Below are 21,923 nucleotides of genomic sequence, written 5' to 3' on the forward strand. Positions count from 1 at the left end.
ATGGCCGTCCAGGGTACTAACACATGGCTCCTCGAGCACATGGTCACTTCACAGGAGCAGACGAGTCTACAGGTTACATTCGCCTGCGGCCACGAGTTTCCGATCTTCCAGGTAGCCGTCCAAGCAGGCATGCAGCAGACCATCAACGATCGTCTACATCGATACGGAGTCCGGTGCCACACCTGCCAGTACTTCGCCCTCGTCGATGAGGTGAAAGAGGAGCACTACGTCGACGTCTTGAAGAAGGTGGGCAACGACCCCACAGCGGCACCTACCAACTTCGACCTCCTGCAGATGTATTACGACATGGCGCAGACATTTGCGCAAAGGGTCAACGAGGAACAGTCGACGGATGTCATGAACCAGTGCCTCGACGAGTTTTGTCGGCGAATTATCGACCGCTTATCGCCTCATCAGCGCAAAGCAGGACTGGATGCCTTGCTGACGCTACAGATGGAGCATGAGGAAACAGGGCAGTCGGGAGGGCATGTCAACATTGTCAGGCGGTTGACCAAAGCAATCACCAATGTTGATGCAATGGATTTAGACTCGAATGGCACACCACCGCCTCAGCCCGGTGGCTCCAAGCAGCCCCCGGGGCCGGACGATGATCTTTCGTCGAGCGTCCGCAAAGACCTTGAGAGACGCCCTGCCATCCTGGGTCCCAACCCGCCCGGCTCGAGCCCGAGTTCTAAGACGGATACACCGGTACGCCAGGACCCATCCTCGGACCCGCCCGAAGGGCCACCCAGCTCGCCGAGCGCACAAGCTGCTGAGCGCCGTAAGGCTAACGCCGAGCAAACAGCAGGTGAGGTCAGCTCTTCCACGAAACTGGAACCCCAAGGCGGCCACGTGGATGATGAGATGTCTGTATTTGGCAGTTCACCACCACACCTGCCCGGTGAAGAGCCGGCGACGCTACAGAAACCCCTTTCGGCGATCCCAAAACACATGCAGTCGTCGTTGAAGAAGACACCAAGTCCCAAGGGATCGGGGTCAGGAGGCTCCTCGGATAGTGATGAAGTATTGTAGGCCTCCCGGAGGATTTTCTTTCTGTGTGTGCGCGTGTCTCTCGCTTTTTTGCGCCTCCGAGGTTCACCCCATTGGTAGGTCTTCAAACCTCGCTTCCAATATAACTATTTCCTTCTCTAGCTTCTCTTCCCTTCCCATAAATGTTTCTTGTTATAGCAGTGTATGATCAGGTAAGACCGCCAGAATTGGACGATGGTACTTGCTCGTAAATGCCTCGGCAGATTCTGACCGAGTTTACATTATGTCCGTATTACTACAACTCAACAAAGGGAACAATGCATAGAGTAACTTAGTAGACTGCCATTGTAGATTAGAACAAAAGGGGTAAGAATATGGATTCAAAAAGGAGCCATATCCCCAAGTGCCAATGCAACGAAGAATACATACGTCTAAGACCAACGGTGTTATTATACACATGCTTTTTCTGTATCGTATAATCTGCAAGTATTGAAAATGCATCCCAGTAGTTGAGATATCAAACGTGCCCCAAATAGCACCTCGCGTGGAGTCGAGCCGACATATACGACCCCTGACCCCCTGATTTACCTACACGAGTTCACACCATCAGTTATCCCCTACTCTGGAATTATATCGAGGCACTCCTTGATATACTCTCCAGGCTTCATTGTTCACGCCAGCGTTGCTGTGCAAAATTACGTATGATCGATGGTGGGATGAGAGTCAGTTGTAATTAATTACATGGTATTTCCCGCAAAGCTCGATTTATTCCTCTCTTTCTTTATTCGATAGCTACCCCGCCATATCCGAAGCTAACCTAAAGATCTACCTACATCTGTTCTTACACCGGCTGTTCATCCTGCATGTTACCGAAAGTGGGATAGTTTTCATCCGACATGGGTCTCCTATGCTGCGTCCTCGGCGACTCATCGAATGAGCCAATAGTTGGGACGGGTTTGTAAGTATGTATGCGATTCCTGGCAGACCAAGCCGAGGACCCTTGTTTGCGACCTATAGAAGGAGGGATATATAACTGAACGGACTCAAGTAAGCGATGCAATGTCTCAATCTCACTCTTTAGCACTTGAGGGGCTCACGCAAAACCCGTGTTGGACATACCAAATATTGCTTGTCGTCGCGTTTGCCACCTACCTGCGTATTGCCTCGGGGAGTGCCTTGGCCAAATTTTATTGGCAAGCAGAGCCCCTCAGATCAGAATCTTCCAAGATGCTTGCTATCAACTTCGGCTTTGCCCTCGCTCTATATGCCATTGTAGGCGCTGGGGAAGCACCGTCGGCACTGTGTGAGGAATGCTCGAGTACCAGCACAGCAATTGGCGGCACGCCGTTCCCACCTTTGATTGAAGCGACTTTGGAGGACATCGTGACGGGTCTCGAGTCAGGCTTGTTTACGAGCGTGGACCTCGTCAATGCTTACATGGCCAGAATCATGGAGGTGAACGACACCCTCAAGATGGTGACCGAGTTGAACACAGACGCTCTCTCCATCGCAGCCGAGACCGACAGGCAGCGGGCCAACGGGTCCGTTCTTGGGCCTCTTCACGGGATCCCGATACTTCTGAAGAACAACATCGCCACCATGGACGGTATGCTCAATACTGCTGGATCTTACGCATTGGTCGGTGCCAAAGTCCCGAGGGACAGTACGATGGCCGCCAAGCTACGTAAGGCAGGTGCGGTGTTGCTGGGGAAGACCAACCCCTCACAATGGGCCAACTACCGCAGCGACAACACAAGCAATGGCTGGTCTGCTTGGGGTGGGCAGACGGAAGCCGCCTATTATCCCGGGCAGGATCCTTCTGGCTCATCATCTGGCTCGGGCGTGGTCAGCTCGCTAGGTCTTGCACTTGCGGCTCTGGGCACGGAGACTGACGGCTCGATCGTGTCACCTGCGGGCGTGAATAACCTGGCTGCCATCAAGCCCACGGTTGGCCTTACGTCTCGTTACCTCGTGGTGCCAATCTCGGAACACCAGGATACAGTCGGGCCAATGGCACGGACGGTTAAAGACGCCGCGTATATTCTCTCAGCTATCGCCGGACCGGACCCAAACGACAACTACACATCTGCTTTTCCCTTTGACACGGTGCCCGATTACGTTGGTGCTTGTGACTACTTTGCTCTCAAGGGGAAGCGACTTGGCGTCCCTCGAAACCTGTTCATGCAATATTCAGATATTGAAGAATATCGCCCACAGATAGCTGGCTTTGATGCATCTCTGGATGTCTTCCGCGCCGCAGGTGCCGAGGTCGTTGACAACCTTCAACTCGAGGGCGCTGACGTGTTGGCCAGTTCGAATTTTGAAAATGTCGTGCTCATGGCAGATTTCGCCACGGACGTGGCTAACTACTTCTCAGAGCTTGCGGTGAACCCCAACAACATCACCTCGTTGGCCGAGCTGCAGGAATTCACCCAGAGAACCCCAATGGAAGGCTGGCCTGGGCGGGACACGCAGATCTGGCAAGACGCTCTGGGCCTGGGCTTTGACAATACCAGCCCCGAGTTTTGGTCCAACTACACCGCTGATCTGTACTACGGAGGCCTGCTCGGCATCACTGGCGCGATCAAAAACATGTCTCTGGATGCTTTGATCATGCCAACAACATTCTCATCGACGCTCCCTGCCGTCATCGGAGCCCCGATCGTCACCGTGCCACTGGGAAGGTACCCGGATAATACGACGGTAATCCCTAACCAATTTGGCAACCTCAATGCCACTGGGCCCAACCTGCCCTTCGGCATTGCGTTCTTGGGCGAGCACTTTAGCGAGGAGAAGCTGATCGGTCTGGCCTATGCATTCGAGCAGCGCACCAAGGTTCGCAATACCATCAAGCCTTACATCCAGCCCAAGACGGAGTTGGTGGACATTGTGAACATGAAAGAGTGATCTCCTGCACGTACACCTTGGGAATATATGCACGTAGTCTCTAGGACTCTGCTTCGATTTCATCAGACCAAGAGGCTTGTAAGCCCATGCCGCCCATACCTATATAGTGTTAATAGAACTAGTCTATAAGTACTATAGTTGCTTTTCGTAGCCAAGGGGACGCACTCAAAAACCCCACGGTAACGCCAATTACACTACCAAACAAACCCCGACAGAGACCAAACTGAATAATAACATAGACTTGGTTCGTCCCTCTTCGTGGGACTCTCTACTGATGCCGTAGGCACGGAGAAAACAGAGAGATGTTGCTGAATTGAATGTTGGATGCAGTATCCCTTTGGTCTCGTGTTGGGATGCAAATCATGGTAAGGTCCCCGCTTTTCCAACGAACTGACTCATCTTGACTTTCTTTTCGCTCTCCCAATTTTATCCAGACCTGAATCACCATCAGCAAGCACTTTATTGATACTGACGAAAAAGAAATCATTGGCGGAACCACACCTTCCAAATGCATGTTTTACGGAGAGATTCTCACAGCGAGGATCTATTCACCGCGGTTGGAGCGACACCCGAAATGGCTTATGAGGAAGACCCTCTAGATGATGTATTTGGCTCAGACACAGAGCCACATCACCAAGAGGTGGCAGGCATCGAGGCAAGAGAAACACACCCATCAGACATGCGGAGGCTACAAACCGAGCATTCGACGGCAGGCTATCGCGAGGGAATTACCGCCGCCAAAGCCCAGAGCATCCAAGTCGGCTTTGATGAGGGTTTCAGCCTCGGGGGGACTATAGGACTCAGGGCTGGGCAGCTGCTTGGCTACCTAGAAGGAATAGCAGGCGCACTGCGAGCTTCTTCTAACGGCAGTGGCGATGATCCCAATCCCAATCCCAACCCAGCCTCGGCGCTCCTCACAAAGGCCCAGACGGAACTGGCGGCGGAGACCATCTTCGGTGAGCAATTCTGGAATCCTGACGGCACCTGGAACTACGAGATTGCTTCCACCACCGGCGGACAGCATGGCGACAACTTCATCTTTGAGGACGTTGCCAATGCGCATCCTGCTATCGTAAAATGGACAAAGATGGTAGGAGACCTTCTTAACCAACACAACATCAACGAGGCGATTTTGGATGTCGCTGAGGATACACCCCAAAATGTTGGCCCAGTCAGAAAAGAGATCAAGGTCGACCAACAATCACGCGAGGTTCTGGACTGGTGAAACTGCATTACCTATGTCTGCAAAGAAAACAGTGGTCCGCAGCATGGAGACCTGGAAACCTACGCCAATACGAGCGGTTCAAGATAGGTCGATGAGAACAACTCACTTGTGCCATGGTTCATTGCTAGTCAATACTCCAGCCTGCGATCAGATAGTATCACTGGTGCTATGAGGAGGACAAGGCAGAGCCCCGGGAATTACCAGCACGATACCACAGTCGATGGATGGCTGGAACTAGAAACCTCGGAAGGTTCCTTTGATCCTCCAATGGATGGCAGTATTTTTGCCACGAGATAGGACAACCAGCGCATCCGACATGGCGAACATACGTTGGCAGTGTTGCAAGCCTCCTGATTGACAATAAGCAAAGGCCCAGCCGGCCGAAGACCAGGAAAGCGGCTGACGGGCCGTAATCTTATAGTGTCTTGCAGCACTGCCGTTGGCCACTTTCTCATTCGCACTAAGCAGCGTTACGGCAAGACAGCCCCGGAGCTTAACGCTGAAGTTGTTCCAAGAACACAGACATGCACCATCTCTACTGAGTACAGCATAATATGGCAATGGCACTATCTGGTACAGTCGCATATACACACAAAGCTTTCAATTCAGTCCGAAGAACCAACATAGCCTTCTTCTGAGCGAGTACTTTAGTGACGATCACAACACAAAATTTTATGAGTTGGAGTATCTTGCTTCTGCTGATACAGTGACTTAGTTCATGACCCACCACCATACTATGGCTGGGGTATGCCACCATCAGGGAATTTGCAAAGGTAATCCAGCCTCTACACAGATTGATATGCCCAGCACAGACGTCTCAGTACTCAGGCTTCCAGGGTATAAGAAACACTCTCTTCCTCCCGTTCTGGCAGATCCTCCTTTCGAGTACTTCGGGACACGCTCACACAGTTGAATCATCCTCCACTACCTTCTTTCTAGTATCTCTGATACGCCACATTCGCTTCAACTGCATCGTACATTCACTCACTAAGTACTGACTACTACACTCTACTTCCTCTCCGGCCCAACTCCGCTTATTTGTCAAAGTATCATCATGAAGGCCGTCCTTATAAGCACCCTGGCCTTGGCCACCGTCGCTTTCGCGAACAGCGACCACAAGGACAAGTGCAAGAAGAAGCACCACAAGCACCACGATGACGATGTCGCCGGAAAGGCCAACATGGGGCTGAACCCTGCGCCGGCTGACTACTGGAGGAGAAACAGCCACGACGATGACGAGGACTGTGAGGCGGAGGTGGTTCCGGTAGTTCCGGTGGTTCCGGTGGCTCCCGTACCCGTTGCCTCCACCATCACCGTCCCCTTCGGTACCCCCGTGCCCGTGTTCACGACCAAGACGGTCTGGTCCACCTCCGTCCAGAGTGTCTTCGGCTGCCCCGAGGGCGTCGTCGATTGCCCCGTCGGTTCTACCACTACCGCCGTCGTCGTGGTCCCCGTCTCGACCACCATCTGCCCCGTGAGCGAGGGTGTTGTTCCTACCGGCCCTCCTGCCGTCGCCAGCCCTCCCGCTGCGAGCACTCCGGTCGCCACCGCCCCTGTGGCCACCGAGCCTGTTGCCACTGAGCCTATTGCTACCGCCCCTGCGGCTACTGAGCCTGTTGCCACCGCCCCTGCGGCCACTGAGCCCGTTGCCACCACCCCTGCAGCCACCACCCCTGCAGCCACTGAGCCCGTTGCCTCCGAGCCTGTTGCCACCGAACCTGCGGCCACCGAACCTGTTGCCGCCACTGAGCCTGTTGCCACTGAGCCTGTTGCCACCGCCCCTGCGGCCACTGAGCCTGTGGCTACCAACCCCTATTGCTGCTCCTTCTGCCTCCTACGAACCAGTCGCCCCTCCCGCCGTCGTCTCCGCCTCGTCTCCCACTGGACCCGGTATCGTCGCCACTTCCCCGGCCGCTGCCACCTTCTCGATCCCGGCCATTCCTTCCATCCCATCCATTCCTGTTATTCCCTCCATTTCCATCCCAGCCATTCCTTCTATCCCCTCTATTCCGACCCCGGCAGTAGTGGCCTCGTCCGCTTCCGCCGCCGCTTCCGTCGCCGCGCCCACCGGCACCCCCGTCGACCCCGGTTTCGCTCCCGGTCCCTTCAACGGCACCGCACCTACCGGTGTGTCGCCGTCCATGAGCGTCGCTATCATCCCCAGCGCCAGCCTGACAATCCCCAACTACGCCACCTCGGGCCCCGCCGCCGCTGGCCCCTCCTCCGCTGCCGGCCCCGCGGGCTCGTCCCCGACTTCCGTTGTCACCGCCGGTGCCGCCGAGCGCATGGCCGGTCCTGGTTGCGCGTTGGCCGCCGCGATCCTGGCTGCTGTCCCTATCTAAGGGGAAAAAAGGAGCTGTCTATCGAGCTCTCTCTCCTGATGGTTTGGATGCTTGATGAGGGGGGCTTACTGGCATATCAAGTTGGGATATGCCAGGGGCAGTGGCGGATGAAAAGTCATGACCGTCTACGACGGCGTTCTTGGGGTCCGGTGGAAGGTGTGGGGGCCATTAAATGATATTGAGATGTAGCCTCTGGTATTGGTGCCTGTCTTTGCTCACATGTATTATCTTTTTTGTCCTCAAGTATACACACTCATGTATGGGTCCTAAACCCAAAAGTTGATATTAGAATTGACTAGTTAGTTAAAGAATTTGTTAATCCTGTCCATATTTTGCCTGTGCTTCTTACTGCAATGCACACTTTTCCTGAGACCGCATAGTAGTTCGATAGTTGGGGAAATGGCAGCACAACCCTCATATCGGAATAGCTGGCGGTGGGATAGTTATTTCAAGTCCCGTAGACTCTCATCTGCTGAATGCAACCAATGTATTTACCAGCTATTCCACTTATTTCCGTATCTGTTGCCATTAATGCAAGCAGTTATGCGGTTGTTAATGCCCTTACCAGATGTTCCATCGAGAGCCGATAATATCCAATCGCTTATGAACATGAGGTGATGATAGTTATATGAGATGATGGTAGTTATACTTATACATTATCTTTCACACTTCTTTGCTGTTGTCAACACCAACCCTTACTCATCATTCACTCTACTCAAGTCCGCCATTTCGGCTCCCTCTTCTCCAGAAACGCCCTTACACCCTCCAGCGCATCCTCAGACCGCGCATGCAGCACCATGACCCGCCCCGCCCACTCAGCCGCCTCGAGGTACCCATCCCCGCCGCCGCGGTGCTCCTCGACCCCCTCCAGTCCCGCGCCGCCGCCGAACCCAGCCTGCGTCCAAAACGCCCACTTGCCCAGCGCCTGCGGCTGCGCCGGCATCTGCGCAGCGAGCCTCTCGACGACCTCGGCCACGCGCTCCTCGACCGCGTCGCGGCCGCCTTTGACTACCTCTACGTTACTACTCGAGAGTGGTTGGAGGTCGGACGCGCGCACGGGCTCGCACAGGGCAAACATGCGGGTACCCCAGCCCTAGCCCCAGACGCCGGCTCACCGCCGTCGCGGGTGAGGTACACGGCAGGCCCAGCACCGACAGGCCGGGCAGCTGAAAGGCGGCGCGCTCGGCGCACGCGAGGGGCAGGTCCGCGGTCAGGGCCAGGTGGGCGCCCGCGGCGGTCGCGAGGCCCGTCACGACGGAGACGACGGGGCCGGGGAAGCGGCGCAGGAGGGACATGATTTCGGCGCAGAGCTGGAAGGTGTCCCGCACATCGTCTTCTCCGCCGTCGTTGGCGGCGGAGGAGGACTGCTGCTGCAGCTCGCGCAGATCGTGGCCGGAACTGAAAACTTCTGCATCTTTCTCCGAAGCACCAGAAGAGGAAGAAGAAGAAGATGATGAAGGATTAGACCGGAGAACTAGCACGTGCGGTAGACCCGCGCGCTCGGTACGCCATTTCTCGGTGTCGACGAGCCAGGCGGTCTCGCGCGAGTCTTCGAGGCTGGAGAGGGTGGCGGGTGTGAAAGGGGGCAGGAGGCGCGGGTAGCCGTCTACGGGGGAGACGGTGTAGGAGTGGAGCTGGTCCCGGAGGCTGCGCAGCACCGAGAGGGAGAGGGCGTTGCGGCGGGTGGGATTGGAGAGGGTTAGGTAGGCGGCTTTGGGCGGGAGTTCGGGGAGCTTCATGATATTTGGTTATGTTCAAGGACGTATCTTGCTGTCTTTTGACCTTTATCGACAGTCTCGGATCTGTTCTTCCTGGTCGATTCTTCACATTTGCTTTCGACGTATTTGCACGAGCTGGAGACTTAGTCTGTGTATGTTGAGGAAGGTTGGAGGCGATTGAATTGGGGTTTTGCGGGGATTCCGGGGTATGTACCGTTTCGCTTGGCAGCGGAAGTCTATACCCATCCAGTCCAACGTGGCAAGTCTTTTGCCAAGGTTCCGGTATAGCTTTATTGATTTAGTCCTACATTGAGCCCATCGGTTGTATGATTAATGAGTTCGATATCTGTTCCTGCTGGAAGATGTTGGCGTCCAGAAGCGCCACAGCCGAGGAGGAACACCCTGACATGAACGTGGTGACCCATTGCGCCAACCCTCAGTCGAAGATGGTGCTTCTGTGACACCGTTGCTCCTATTCCTGTGGTTGCCTAACGCCATGTCAAGGACACTAGATTCATCTTATGACAGCGATGAGTGGATTTATGTGCCTTCGAGTTGACCTAGAAGCTCCTCGATGCGCATGTTTCCTCCAATCAGGTCTCGTACAGCGCCGCGATCTCGCCCATGCTCTCCTTGAACTGCCATCTTGATGATCCTCCCATCGTCGTCAATAATCAGCCGGCCTGCCTTGCCATCACTCCACTCAACGCTGATCTGCTTGGCCTCAGCATCCGCTGGGCTGATGTCTCGTATAATGGCAGCATCGGCATCTCGCTCCCCAGCCTGGCCGTTATTCGACCCAACTACCTTTTGTAGATCGCCAATGATACCGATGCGGTTTTGGTAGCGCACGAGCTCTCTCCTCAGAGCTCTCGCGAACCGCGGAAGATCCTGCTGGTGTTGGAGCTCGCCACCCTCGTCGTCTTCAGCATCGCCCCCGCCACCCTTGTTGGGCTTGGGGGCGGGTAGATGGCGCGCTGCGAGACCGGCCAGGGGCACGCAGGGCGGCACCGTGTGGCGGTGGACTCGGAGGTGGCGCGAGTTGGGATACGGCCGGTTCAGCATGATGTAGTAAGGGCGGACGAACCGCGCCTTGGACATGACCTCGAAGCGCAAGCCCAGCACGTTGCCGCCATCTACGGCGTTGGGATCCGGGTCGCGTATCTTCAGCGACGTGATGGAGGCACATGAGCGGTAGAGACACTGTTGCTGATGGGCGACTTGCTCATCGGATTTCTTGAGGAGCTCCGCGACAGGTCCGGACTCCAGCGAGTTTACAGTCCGCTTCTTAGACCGGTCCTGTAGAAGCTTGCGTGTGGGTTCAGATACCATCAATGTGCTTGTCTGAATCTTCAGCTCTTTTTTCAGGGACTCAACTACCACAAGGTTAGGATCATACCACAAATACAGTGTAAGTGCCTAAGGAGACGGGTTTGTTGACTTAGCAAGCACTCACCTTGAGCCCGAAGACTTGCGATTTCATCATCCAACTGATCCGCAGTGGATAAGTCGGGTGATTCATCTCTAGATCTGGAAGACATGATTGCAATGTTCTGATTCTATTGTTGGGGTTTTGGCGTTAAGACTATGTAAAGTCCTTGGGGATTGGTGGATTTGGACATTGTAAATAGACGGGCTCAGTGGCACGCGTCGCGAATTGCTTGGCTTGCGCTGGCGGTATGCACGCAAGATCTTATCTTATCGGCTACTTAGGCGGGTGATGGGCGCTGTGGGGATGGTTCGCTTCAGTGGGCCAGAAGGGCCTTTAGGCTGTCAAGAGCTGGATTACCAAGCCAACAGAAGCCCCTCCCGAGTGTGTCCAGAAGGGTGCCGTGCAGAATTCCAGTGATACATCCCTGACTCCTGAGCAGGGGCGCAGCTTCTGACGTTTGGCCTGTCGCCGGCTAGAATGCTTAAGTCCTGGGTTAGCGCAGTTGATGGGAACTGATTGGGCTCATTTCCCAACCAATGGGTCCCCGCTGAATCGTGAAAGTTGTCCTCTCCCTCAGGTTCTTTTCTTTCTGACCCGGTCGAGGCAACCCGACGTCAGGAAGAAGGGCCTATTGACCCGGACATCGAAACATCCTCCTCCTCCTCTTTTTCCCCCTTCTCTTCGTTTTGCGCCCTCACTCTCTTAGGTCACCTTGTTTATCCAACTCGTTACTGACATACCGCTTTGTTCTTGGACCCAACTACTGGTTGCTTCTTGCTGCCTTCGCCACTAACAAGCTCCAACAAGGTCCTACAAGCTCTGCACCGTGAAAAGGCCACAGTTGCTCGATACAGACACATTACTTGCAGACCAACACCATTGAGTCATTAGCAGGCCCGCGACTCTCGAGATACCAGAAAGACTGGGCACCGCTCTAGGCAGTCATTGATATACACTTGAAAGCGCATCATCGGCTCAGTGCAAATCGATATCGCGTGTAAACCCTCGACTCCTTGTCGACTCCACTTCTCCATCGCTCTCTCATACCAATAGAATTATACCACATTACTCCAGCGACTACATATCTGTGTCAACCTCGATTCCACCACCGAGTCTCTCCCGTGCAGTCTTTTCAGCATTCGCGCAGCGCAAACTCGAGACTGGTCGCGCCAGAAACGAAGTACCTATGGGTGTCAAAACTCGAAGCTCGAAATCACCAAAGCCCGAGCTGACCGTCACGACCAGCGGCCGTGAAAACGGAAGCACAGACGGTGGTAACATGGAAAATAGACGGAAGAATGCGCTGAAGCAAGACTCGGCTCAGGTCACGGAAAACCTCATGGCGCGAAGTGCTTTTACCCTGGACGAACCCGTCCCAAAACCCCAACCATGAACAATCATGGCTTCTTTGAGCTCCCCAAGACAGACCAGAGGAACTTCCTGCTCCTGGTCCTGCTCTACTTCTTGCAGGGCATCCCAATGGGCTTGGCGCATGGATCGGTGCCCTTCCTTTTGAAAGAGCACCTGTCATACGGAGAGATCGGTATTTTCAGTCTGGCTGGATACCCCTACTCGTTAAAACTGTTATGGAGTCCTATCGTGGATGCTGTGTGGAGCCCGCGATTTGGACGGAGAAAGAGCTGGATCTTGCCTATTCAACTGCTGTCTGGGTTCGGCATGTTAGTGTTGGGCTCCGTTGTGGAGGGCTGGATGCTTACAACTGGTAAAGCCGGTGGGCCAACAGTCTGGAACTTTACTGGCTGGTGGTTCTTCCTCGTCTTCATGTGTGCGACCCAAGATATTGCCGTCGATGGCTGGGCCCTCACTTTGCTGACCCCTGGCAACGTCTCCTATGCTTCTACGGCTCAGACAGTCGGTCTTACGGCGGGCCACTTCTTGTCGTACACAGTCTTCTTGGCCTTCAACTCGCCCGATTTCGCCAACCGGTGGTTCCGATCTGTGCCCAGCGATCAAGGCATGATGACTCTGGGCGGCTACTTGACCTTCTGGGGCTGGGCCTACATAGCCGTCACAATCGGCCTGGCGCTTCTCAAGAAAGAGGAGAAGACGAAGAACGAGGATGGTATCTGGGACGTCTACAAAATCATGTGGGGCGTGCTGAAGCTGCGCAACATCCAGACCATAATCATTGTCCACCTGATTGCCAAGATCGGATTCCAAGCCAACGACGGAGTCACCAACCTCAAACTGCTGGACAAGGGCTTTGGCAAGGAGAACATGGCATTGACGGTCCTTATCGATTTCCCCTTCGAGATTGGCTTGGGTTACTACGCAGGCAAGTGGTCTCAGGAGTACACCCCGATGCGACTCTGGTGCTGGGGATTCATGGGACGTCTGGCCGCGGCTGTACTTGCGCAATTCACCGTCAGCATCTTCCCCGCGAGCGGTGTAACCCTTAGCTACATGCTGTTGGTCATTGGCGAGCACGTCTTTTCTACCTTTACCAACACGGTCATGTTTGTTGCCATCTCGGCTTTCCATGCGAGAGTGGCTGATCCAGTGATTGGCGGAACTTATATGACCCTTCTTGCTACGTGAGTAAAATGTTCAAGAATCAAATGCTAAGACGAGTTTGCTGACATTGTATCTATAGCGTATCTAACCTCGGTGGAACATTCCCCAAATTCTTCGTCCTCAAGCTGGTCGACTACTTCACCGTGGCTACCTGTCATCCACCAACTACCAAGGTCGACGCCTCCTCTCTCAAGGCTCCGTTGGTGACAGCGCCCTTCACTTGCGCCATGCAGGCCGAGAAGGAGCTTTGCGTGGGCGGCGGCGGCTCTTGCGAGATGCTTCGTGATGGGTACTACATCGTCAACGTTATCTGCGTCCTCGTCGGTGTGGCGACCTTCGTCATGTACATCCGGCCCAAGGTCTTGCACCTGCAGAGCTTACCTTTGCGAGCATGGCGTCTGTCGGCCGCCAAATAAAGGGATTTTGATGGAAAGAAGTTGCATACACGTAATACCGCGGAATTAGTTATCTACTAGAAATTATATCCTGTGTTCTGTGTAATCGCGACTTTTGGGTGTCCACTATAGTCATGGCTAAGTTCCCTCTATATTACCCGATTTCATACCTGCTGTGCAAAGTGGGACCCCATAATACGGGATTTATAAAGTATATACACATAATTTATCTACCAAGCTGTTCAAGGCTTTATTTGATCTAATCGATGTTCTATTTACAGTGCAGTGTTGACGAACATACTCATCCACCTAGAACTCGCTCAAAAGATGACCCAGGGCTTCCACCCCACACTGACCCCCTTAGCGACCATGAACGACAGCAGACTCAGCGCCTGCGTCAGCCCCGTGAAGACGATCAAGCCCCAGTACCGGCCGCCCGGCGTCGCCGCCACGATGTTGCCCGCGATGGGGATGCCGATGAGCGTGGCGACGCTGACGATGGTGTAGCACGTCGCGTAGTAGCGGCCGTAGTGCTGGGTGTGGCACAGGCGGCCGACGCAGACGGGCGTGATGCTGATGTTGTTGCCCGTCGCGAAGCCGAACAGCACGGCGAAGACGAGGACGCCGGCCACGGTGCCGCCTGCCGGCAGCCACACGGCCAGGCAGGCTGCGATGGTCAGCGCCGCCGACACCATGTTGGAGTTGAAGGGCCCCATCCGGTCGGCCCAGTAGCCCGGCAGTGCGCGCCCGAAGACAGACGCCGCGTTCAGCACGGGCAGCACGACGCCGAAGGCGAAGGGCTCGCCGAAGCCCTGCGCCAGGCTGTAGCTCGACACGTAGGCCAGCGGGATGAAGAGGCCCAGCTCCAAGAGAAAAACGCCGAGCGTCGTGAAGGCGAAGGCGCGGTCCCGGAAGATGCGGAAGTCCGGGTGCGCGCTCGCGCCGGCGGCGGCGGGCAGGCGGCGGCGGATGAAGCAGTTGCAGAGCGCGACAAGCAGCAGGCACAAAAAGCCCAGGGCGCGCAGGGCCCAGGCCCAGCCCGCGCGCGCGAAGAGGGCCTGCAGCATCAGCGGGAACACGACGCCGCCGAAGCCGCCGCCCGTGCTGGCGAGGCCGGTCGCCATGCCGCGGCGGGCGCGGAAGAAGTGGCCGACGGCCGTGAAGCAGGGGGTGAAGAGGAGCGAGGTCGAGATGCCGCTCAGGAAGCCGAAGGTTAGGAGGAAGTGCCAATATTCTGGGATTTTACCCCTTACGCCTCAGCATGTGTAACTTGAGTTTGGACACACAAAAACAAAACAAAGCAGTTACACGCATACACACAGGAACTAGGATTTGAGGGCTTTACTAAGAGGCATAGACAAACAAAGTAAAACACTTACTTGTACAAATGCTGGTAAGCATGATCCCCAGCACCAGCCCAACACCCCCGACGAGGACGAGCCATCGGGGCCCGTACTTGTCGAAGACGGGCCCGATGTAGATGCCGCAGAAGAAGACCAGAAAAGTATAGACGGAGAATATCCAGCCGATGGTGCCCTCGTCGTGGTCGGACAGCTGGTGGATGGCGACATACGTCTGGAACGTCGCGATGGAGTTCATGATGCCCGCGGCGGCGAACAGGCCGCACCAGCAGCCGAAGACGACGAGCCAGCCCGCCAGGCCGCCCTCGGGATACGTCTCTTCGCCCAGGAGCGTCCTGGGGTGGCTGCCAAAGTCGGCGTCGGCGTCGGCATCCTCCCCTACCTCTTCCGATTTCTCAACGCTACCGCCAGTCGCTTGCTGGTTCTGCTCACGTGGTGGCGGCTCGCTTTCTTGCACCACAAAAAGCTGCGGGTTTGGGTTGTTGTTGATACTATACCCCCTTTCTAGACTGGGCAGCCTGTGCAGGTCGGCTTGCGGCCCCTCGGGGTTCACTGCTGCTGGCTGCTTCTCGAAATCCATTATCCGGGAAGCGTTGAATCACAAGCACAGGGCCAAGAACAAATCAACATAAGATAAGGATCGTTCTGGTAACAGCCACTGCTGCGGCATGAGAGATTATGAGTGCTTTAAGGGTATATACGAGTAACTAATTACCTACGAGACGCTATGTCTAGTGTAAACGACGATGGCGATGACAACTTATTATGTACGTCGGCTTTGGTCTCGGCCTCGACGGTTGGCGACGGACCCAACACGGTCCCCAAAAGCTGGGGAAGAAAGCACTCGAAGCCGTGACCGGAGACGTGGAGAAGGATAAAGCGCTAAATCCATTGGGGCGCGCCCTTCCCATTCCCACCCCACCACCATGAAGCACTGGGTGGCGGGTGGTGGATAGTGGGAAATCTACTTCGAGGCATTTAAGCGGGAGAATAAACAGCGACTTTCCTCTCAAGGACTCCAGTTTCGGTTGGCAGTTGGTAAGCACGGTAAACCCCTCGGGACGGAAGCCTTGGTATAAGCAGCCGGGGTCTCCTACCGACAGCCGAGTTTTCGGAAACACATGCGAGTCAAGTATCTTATCTGATGTAGTCCACTGGTTGGTGTCGAATATGGCGGAATACCAGTGGTACCATGCCTTGTTCAAGTGTGTCTGCTACAGACATGAGTTGTCGTGATTTAGGGGTTCGTCAGTCCATGATAGAAAGTCGGAGTAACTTAGCTACCATATTCATTGGTCATCCTCGTCTTCCACGTCTTCGACAGTGGCAGTCAGAGGGTTTGATTTGTTGGTGGAACCGATGCTACCCGAATCACCTGCCACCTTGAGATAGCCTTCAGCCTCGAGTCGGTCGGCCTCTTCTGGTTCGAGCAAACCACCCTGCCCCTTTCCTTTGTCGATCTTCATGCGTACGGCTGTGGGCATGAAGGCGCTGACGGCCTCCTTTCTGAGGTCGCGTATTACTGGTTTGGCTTCGTAGACAGCCTTAACTTCTACTGGTGGGGTTGGCGCCGCCTGTGTCTGTGTCTGTCCGGAGGCGCGCCGCTCCTTGTCTCCTCCCAGGGGAGTCTCGTTCGGGTTCGTCCGCTTGGCCCGGCGCTTCGCATACCACTGGTCCATAATCTCTTTCGGGATGGGAGGCGGTGTGTCGCGTGGCATAGGTATGCTCTTGACATCATCCGGCACGTCGCTGTCGCTGCTCGAGGCATCCTCAAAGTCTCTCCTCCGTTTGCCTAGCACGCCGCCATGGCCTTGCCCATCGCGAGGACCGCCGCGACCAAAGGTTGGTGCCTTGTCGCCGAGTGCCTCGCGTGCCTTCTTGACGGCCTTCAAGTCAGCCTCGAGGCTCTCGAGCACGGACTCCTCGTGTTTTGTGAGCTTCCCTCCGCTGGCGGTTATCTGCTTGAGGTCGTCAACCTGTTTTTGTAAACGTTCGGGATTGCGTTTCGCGAGCTTCTCGTTTCTGCGCGCAGTGACCTCCTGTTTGCCTAGAGTATTGGAGATATATGGTCAGCATCGTGGTGCATGCGGCTCAAGTCGTACGTAACCAGTGCATTAGTGCGAACCTTTCTTGACCTCCTTCGCCTTGTCAGCTTTGCGCTGGGCCTGGACGGGATTGAAATTACGCTCCTTGGGCATGGCGGCAGTGGGAGCGGCAGTGGGATTACAAAATACAAAACAGCAGCAGATGCAATAGAGTTCGTATTGATGATGAGATTCGGCCTCTATTAGGAAGAAGCGCGTTTCGGGTAGATTAAAAGTGGCAGGTCGCACATGCAGTGCGAAGGTGAGGAAAGGAAAGTCTTCTGATTTGAATGCCAATCTATCGCTCTAATCACTGGATGATCCGCAGCCTTGCAGCCCATTGCGCAAGCTAGAGTTTCGGAAGGTGCCACACTGTAGTACAAAGTCCAGCTGAATGGAGGAGGGGCAGTGCATCCATGATTTGTTTACATTCGTACATCTTACATATTGATCAACATCAGCACATCGGCGCATCACGATAAGAATACCTGCTTTTGTTTATAGAAACCAAGTTTAGAATTACACATCCCAACTGAATGCGACCTTCCGGCCCGGCCAACCAAACAGAGAATTCAGCCGAATCACTCTACTGCTACCTGACTACCTGACTACCTGCCAACCCGCCTTAGCTTGATGGGGAGAGGTACTGTACAGTGACAGTGACAGGTACGTGCTGACTTCAATTGATGGCCTACCACAGGCCAATTTCTTGTACTGTGCCTTTTCTTTTTTGCTGGCTACCCGGACGACAAGCCCCCCTGCCTGCAGCCTGCCATTGTTTGGATTCCCCGCCAAATAATCGCAATCCCAGAAATCCATCTGATCGGGTACCAATCCATACCACAATCCACCACCAAACTGACATAGGTTTAGTCGCCCATATCAATACGTGCGTAGTTCGAGTCGCATCATCATCCTGGGGAATAGATCGTGGATACATACTAGATCCCTTGGTTGCTCTCCCGCTCCTTGCACTTCTCCCCCCCCTCCCCCTCCCTTCTACATCTACATCTACATCTTGCGACTGACTCGATTGGCATCTCTTCCTGTCCCAGATATTGAATTGTCCCTGTTCAATCCCTCCTCATCTGGCGCGTCTTCGCAAGCGTTACATCAGCTTCTTGGGAAGCGAGCTGGTAAACGGCCGAGCCAACCCTGCTGCCAACCTTCCCCACCGTATCTGCTTGACGTTGTCGTTGGCAGAACGTCGTCATGGCGAGCTTCATCTCCAGTATGTTTCCGGGCCAAGGCTCCAAAGACCCCAAGTCAGACCGGCCTGGCACTCCGGTACAACACGCCAGCTTCACCACCCCAGTCTCGACTCCTCAAGGCAGTCCCAGCAAGAAGACTGCTCCTCCGGGCGCCAAAGACCTCCCGTCTGCGTTCGACAATGCCATGAAAATCGGTGCCAACAATGGCCTCGATAGCCCCCTCAAACTGCGACCACAGACTGGGCCCAGTCCCTTATCGCCTGTCAGGAGTAATCTACTGCCCGCAGATGACAGCTATTTCAGCAATGGCTCTGTGGTTGATGAAAGCATCATCCACAAGCAGACCAACTCGCCGGGAAGCCCGCTGAAGAAGCAGGAGCAAGAGAACACACCCCCTTCTCGTATCCCAAGGGCCGCAGCCGCAACCGCGGCCTCAGAGGCGTCGCCTTACACTCACAATCAAGCCGCCATCTCCCGCCACGAGATTTACGGGCTTCGTGAAAGAGAGAGCAGACCTCACACTCCCACGACGAACAAGAAGTTCAACACCTCACGTGGACTAACACCCGAAGAGCTCGAAATCCTCAAAAAGCCAAATGTGCGCCGCATGGTCAATGTCACTCAGCTGTACTTCCTTGACTACTACTTCGACTTGCTTACTTACGTTGGCTCGCGCCAAAATCGATTCGCTACTTTCAAGGAGGAAGTTCCCCCTCCGCCTGAAACCGAGGATGAGACTTACAAGCAACTGTGGACCAAGTACAAGGGCAGAGAGCGGGCAAATTTGCGAAAGCGTCGGGTTCGTCTTCGACAAGGCGATTTCCAAATCCTCACCCAAGTCGGTCAAGGTGGCTATGGTCAAGTCTACCTCGCGCAGAAGAAGGATACAAAGGAGGTGTGCGCGTTGAAGGTCATGAGCAAGCGTTTGCTCTTCAAGCTAGACGAGGTCCGCCACGTCCTGACGGAGCGAGACATTCTTACAACGGCGAAGAGTGAATGGCTAGTCCGCCTTTTGTACTCTTTCCAAGACGACAAGAGTATCTATCTTGCGATGGAATATGTGCCGGGTGGAGACTTCAGAACGTTGCTCAACAACACGGGTGTGCTGTCCAATCGCCACGCCCGCTTCTACATCGCCGAGATGTTCTGCTCGGTTGATGCTTTGCACCAGCTTGGGTACATTCATCGAGATTTGAAGCCCGAAAACTTTCTGGTCGACTCTACCGGCCATGTCAAACTGACCGACTTTGGACTGGCTGCGGGTATGCTGGCACCTGCCAAGATTGAGTCTATGCGTGTCAAGCTCGAGAAGGCTTCGGCGACCAGTGTGCCTTTTGGCAAGCCGATGGACCAGCGAACCATTGCTGAGCGCCGAGATGGTTACCGGTCGATGCGTGAGAAAGACGTCAACTATGCGAAGTCTATAGTGGGATCTCCTGACTACATGGCCCCCGAGGTGTTGCGCGGTGAGGAATACGACTACACCGTTGATTATTGGAGTTTGGGATGCATGCTTTTCGAGGCTCTGACAGGGTTCCCGCCTTTTGCTGGCTCCACGGCGGATGAAACCTGGCGCAACCTCAAGCACTGGAAGGAGGTGCTCAAGCGACCCGTCTGGGAGGACCCGAACTATTTCCTCAGCAACAGGACATGGAATTTTATTACAACGTAAGGCCCCGTGATTGATATCCAAATTGGACGGTTGACTAATTCTTGCCAGATGTATCAATTCCCGATCCAAGCGCTTCTCCAACATCAAGGATATCTGCGAGCATCAATACTTTGGTGAAGTGGATTGGGTGACGCTGAGGCAGACCAAAGCGCCGTTCGTACCCGAGCTGGACTCGGAAACGGACGCCGGCTACTTTGATGACTTCACGAACGAGGCTGACATGGCCAAGTACAAGGAGGTCCATGAAAAACAACAGGCCCTTGAGACCATGGCGGAGCGGGAAGAAGATATGGCCAAGTCTCTCTTCGTTGGATTTACCTTCCGCCACCGCAAAACCGAGGAGGGTAGTAGCCCCCGGAAACCGATCCAGACTGATGGGACGTTCGGGACGATGCTGTAGGGTCAGCGTCCGTTTTCTAGGTTCGTGAGGCGGTAGAATGTTACCGCAGCGCATACGAGGCCTGATTTGAGTGTGGCGTGGAAGCGTGGCGAATGCTGCCAGAGGTTTTCACGCATGTATGGACGTCATTATGAACTGGAGACGAGATGTATTTTGGGACAGTCAGTCCATGCTTTGGGTTCTTCTCCTATTGTCAGTCTTGCAAGGGTTTAAGCTTTTTGGGGTCCTACATCCCAGCTGCCGGAGTTATGGGTTAAAGGGGCCTAAACAGGGGGCTTAGGCAAAGCAAGCCCTCTTCTATTCAGTATGCGCATGTGTTAAGCCAAGCAGGATAATGACGGCACGGGGCCGGCCAGACAGACCTGAGAAGGGTCAGGAGAGCACTCAAGGTCGTATTACTGGACCATCATGTATAACAGTGTTGTAATGAAATACAATTTCCATACCGCCCATTGGACCCTTGAACGTCTATATTTACTGTGAGCGCCTGGGATGACGAACCATCACCCGACTATAGTCGCAATTATGCTAGTCATCTGTTCAATCCCTTCATCCCGTGGTTTGCTTGAAGCTCCTGTGCCAAGCGAGACAGTAGGTAGGACAAGAGGCAGGCTGGAAGGTCTGTGCTGTGGTCTACCAACTATGCCTTGCGTCTTGCTGTCGGCATGGCGCCAGCTTGGTCGTCGTCGTCGTCACCATCAGGCTCCATCTTCAACGAACGTGGTTCATCTTGACGATCTTGTGTCTCGAAAAAAGCTCAAGCCCGAGACTTATACTAGCCTCCACCGAAGGCAACGATGCCCAGGACATTAAACAGAGACACCGGGACTTGGCCCTGCCAATCGGTCCCATGAGATCTGCATCTACTCCAATAATTCTATCGGTACTGTCTCTTTTCCTCACTCTCCTCTCTTTGCTTTCTCGGGACCGGTGCCTGCGCTGGACCCACCCCTCCGGACTACCCCAACCTTGGGATGTCCCTTGACGACGGGGGCCAAAGCTTACGCCGAGCCACTCCCATAACTCGATCCAAACCGCTGGGAAAACATGTCGCGAGACACCAACCAACGGCTTTTCTTTCTTTCTGGTGGATTGAATCGCCAGCGGTAGGCAGCCCGCCTGACTGAGCAAGCATGCAGTGACACACCGTTGCCACGTAGCTGAAAGGGGGCTTTGCTCTGTCGTCCAAATGCCGACACACCGACCTCCCCCCTCGCCGAGATGTATACTCAGTAGGTAGGTAGGTAGTACAGAAGCCATACCCAAACGGGGATTTGCCTGACGACGCAACGGCCTACCTCGTCGGCGCATTGGCATTGACGCCTCCCGATCCTGCATACTTACGCACAGCTTCTTGCCTGCAGAAGAAAGCGTGTAGTGCACCCCTCCCACTGCCTACCGCAGTGCCTCTATGATGTATAATACGACGCGCGGCTCGCGGTGGAAGATCCTTCAGCTTCCACACCAAGAGAGAGACACAACTCTTTTTTCTCTTAGTCTTAGTGCTAGCAGCCCTGGGGAGCTTGTCCTATACTTAGCAAAATCCTGTATACACCTTCCTTGCCTTGGTGCGGCCTTCCTCCCCCGCTGGAATAGCGTCATGCAGCCTGTTTGTTCTCTCTGTTTATTTATTGACACAGAGCGGAGGGAA

At 54.7% G+C, this 21,923-nt stretch overlaps 10 protein-coding genes across 10 annotated transcripts; 6 read left to right on the top strand and 4 right to left on the bottom strand.

The window, feature by feature from the left end:
- On the top strand, positions 1–1,032 carry PG994_004600 (uncharacterized protein; the record flags this gene model as incomplete). Its single annotated transcript, XM_066856009.1, has 1 exon — positions 1–1,032. The coding sequence occupies one exon, from the start codon at positions 1–3 to the stop codon at positions 1,030–1,032; it is 1,032 nt and encodes a 343-aa protein (XP_066718176.1).
- Positions 1,033–2,217: 1,185 nt separating this feature from the next.
- PG994_004601 (Amidase) lies at positions 2,218–3,897 on the top strand (the record flags this gene model as incomplete). The annotated part of the gene is made up of 1 exon (XM_066856010.1): positions 2,218–3,897. One exon carries the CDS (start codon positions 2,218–2,220, stop codon positions 3,895–3,897), a length of 1,680 nt encoding a protein of 559 aa, XP_066718177.1.
- Positions 3,898–4,405: 508 nt separating this feature from the next.
- Positions 4,406–5,122, top strand: PG994_004602 (uncharacterized protein; the record flags this gene model as incomplete). The annotated part of the gene is made up of 1 exon (XM_066856011.1): positions 4,406–5,122. One exon carries the CDS (start codon positions 4,406–4,408, stop codon positions 5,120–5,122), a length of 717 nt encoding a protein of 238 aa, XP_066718178.1.
- Positions 5,123–6,176: 1,054 nt separating this feature from the next.
- On the top strand, positions 6,177–7,464 carry PG994_004603 (uncharacterized protein; the record flags this gene model as incomplete). Its single annotated transcript, XM_066856012.1, has 2 exons — positions 6,177–7,083; positions 7,145–7,464. The coding sequence occupies 2 exons, from the start codon at positions 6,177–6,179 to the stop codon at positions 7,462–7,464; spliced, it is 1,227 nt and encodes a 408-aa protein (XP_066718179.1).
- Positions 7,465–8,179: 715 nt separating this feature from the next.
- PG994_004604 (uncharacterized protein) lies at positions 8,180–9,203 on the bottom strand (the record flags this gene model as incomplete). The annotated part of the gene is made up of 2 exons (XM_066856013.1): positions 8,180–8,486; positions 8,551–9,203. 2 exons carry the CDS (start codon positions 9,201–9,203, stop codon positions 8,180–8,182), a joined length of 960 nt encoding a protein of 319 aa, XP_066718180.1.
- Positions 9,204–9,722: 519 nt separating this feature from the next.
- PG994_004605 (uncharacterized protein) lies at positions 9,723–10,723 on the bottom strand (the record flags this gene model as incomplete). The annotated part of the gene is made up of 2 exons (XM_066856014.1): positions 9,723–10,558; positions 10,639–10,723. The coding sequence occupies 2 exons, from the start codon at positions 10,721–10,723 to the stop codon at positions 9,723–9,725; spliced, it is 921 nt and encodes a 306-aa protein (XP_066718181.1).
- A 1,280-nt stretch (positions 10,724–12,003) lies between these two features.
- Positions 12,004–13,565, top strand: PG994_004606 (acetyl-CoA transporter 1; the record flags this gene model as incomplete). The annotated part of the gene is made up of 2 exons (XM_066856015.1): positions 12,004–13,169; positions 13,229–13,565. 2 exons carry the CDS (start codon positions 12,004–12,006, stop codon positions 13,563–13,565), a joined length of 1,503 nt encoding a protein of 500 aa, XP_066718182.1.
- Positions 13,566–13,864: 299 nt separating this feature from the next.
- PG994_004607 (MFS monocarboxylate transporter) lies at positions 13,865–15,485 on the bottom strand (the record flags this gene model as incomplete). Its single annotated transcript, XM_066856016.1, has 2 exons — positions 13,865–14,778; positions 14,924–15,485. The coding sequence occupies 2 exons, from the start codon at positions 15,483–15,485 to the stop codon at positions 13,865–13,867; spliced, it is 1,476 nt and encodes a 491-aa protein (XP_066718183.1).
- Positions 15,486–16,194: 709 nt separating this feature from the next.
- On the bottom strand, positions 16,195–17,103 carry PG994_004608 (uncharacterized protein; the record flags this gene model as incomplete). The annotated part of the gene is made up of 2 exons (XM_066856017.1): positions 16,195–16,952; positions 17,031–17,103. The coding sequence occupies 2 exons, from the start codon at positions 17,101–17,103 to the stop codon at positions 16,195–16,197; spliced, it is 831 nt and encodes a 276-aa protein (XP_066718184.1).
- A 1,098-nt stretch (positions 17,104–18,201) lies between these two features.
- On the top strand, positions 18,202–20,272 carry PG994_004609 (AGC/NDR/NDR-UNCLASSIFIED protein kinase; the record flags this gene model as incomplete). Its single annotated transcript, XM_066856018.1, has 2 exons — positions 18,202–19,868; positions 19,921–20,272. The coding sequence occupies 2 exons, from the start codon at positions 18,202–18,204 to the stop codon at positions 20,270–20,272; spliced, it is 2,019 nt and encodes a 672-aa protein (XP_066718185.1).
- Between the last annotated feature and the right edge of the window lie 1,651 nt (positions 20,273–21,923).

The sequence above is a fragment of the Apiospora phragmitis genome (assembly GCF_038363925.1).
Source record: "Apiospora phragmitis strain CBS 135458 chromosome Unknown utg000005l:1.0-4161743.0:1.0-4166827.0, whole genome shotgun sequence".
Taxonomy (NCBI): Eukaryota; Fungi; Ascomycota; class Sordariomycetes; order Amphisphaeriales; family Apiosporaceae; genus Apiospora; species Apiospora phragmitis.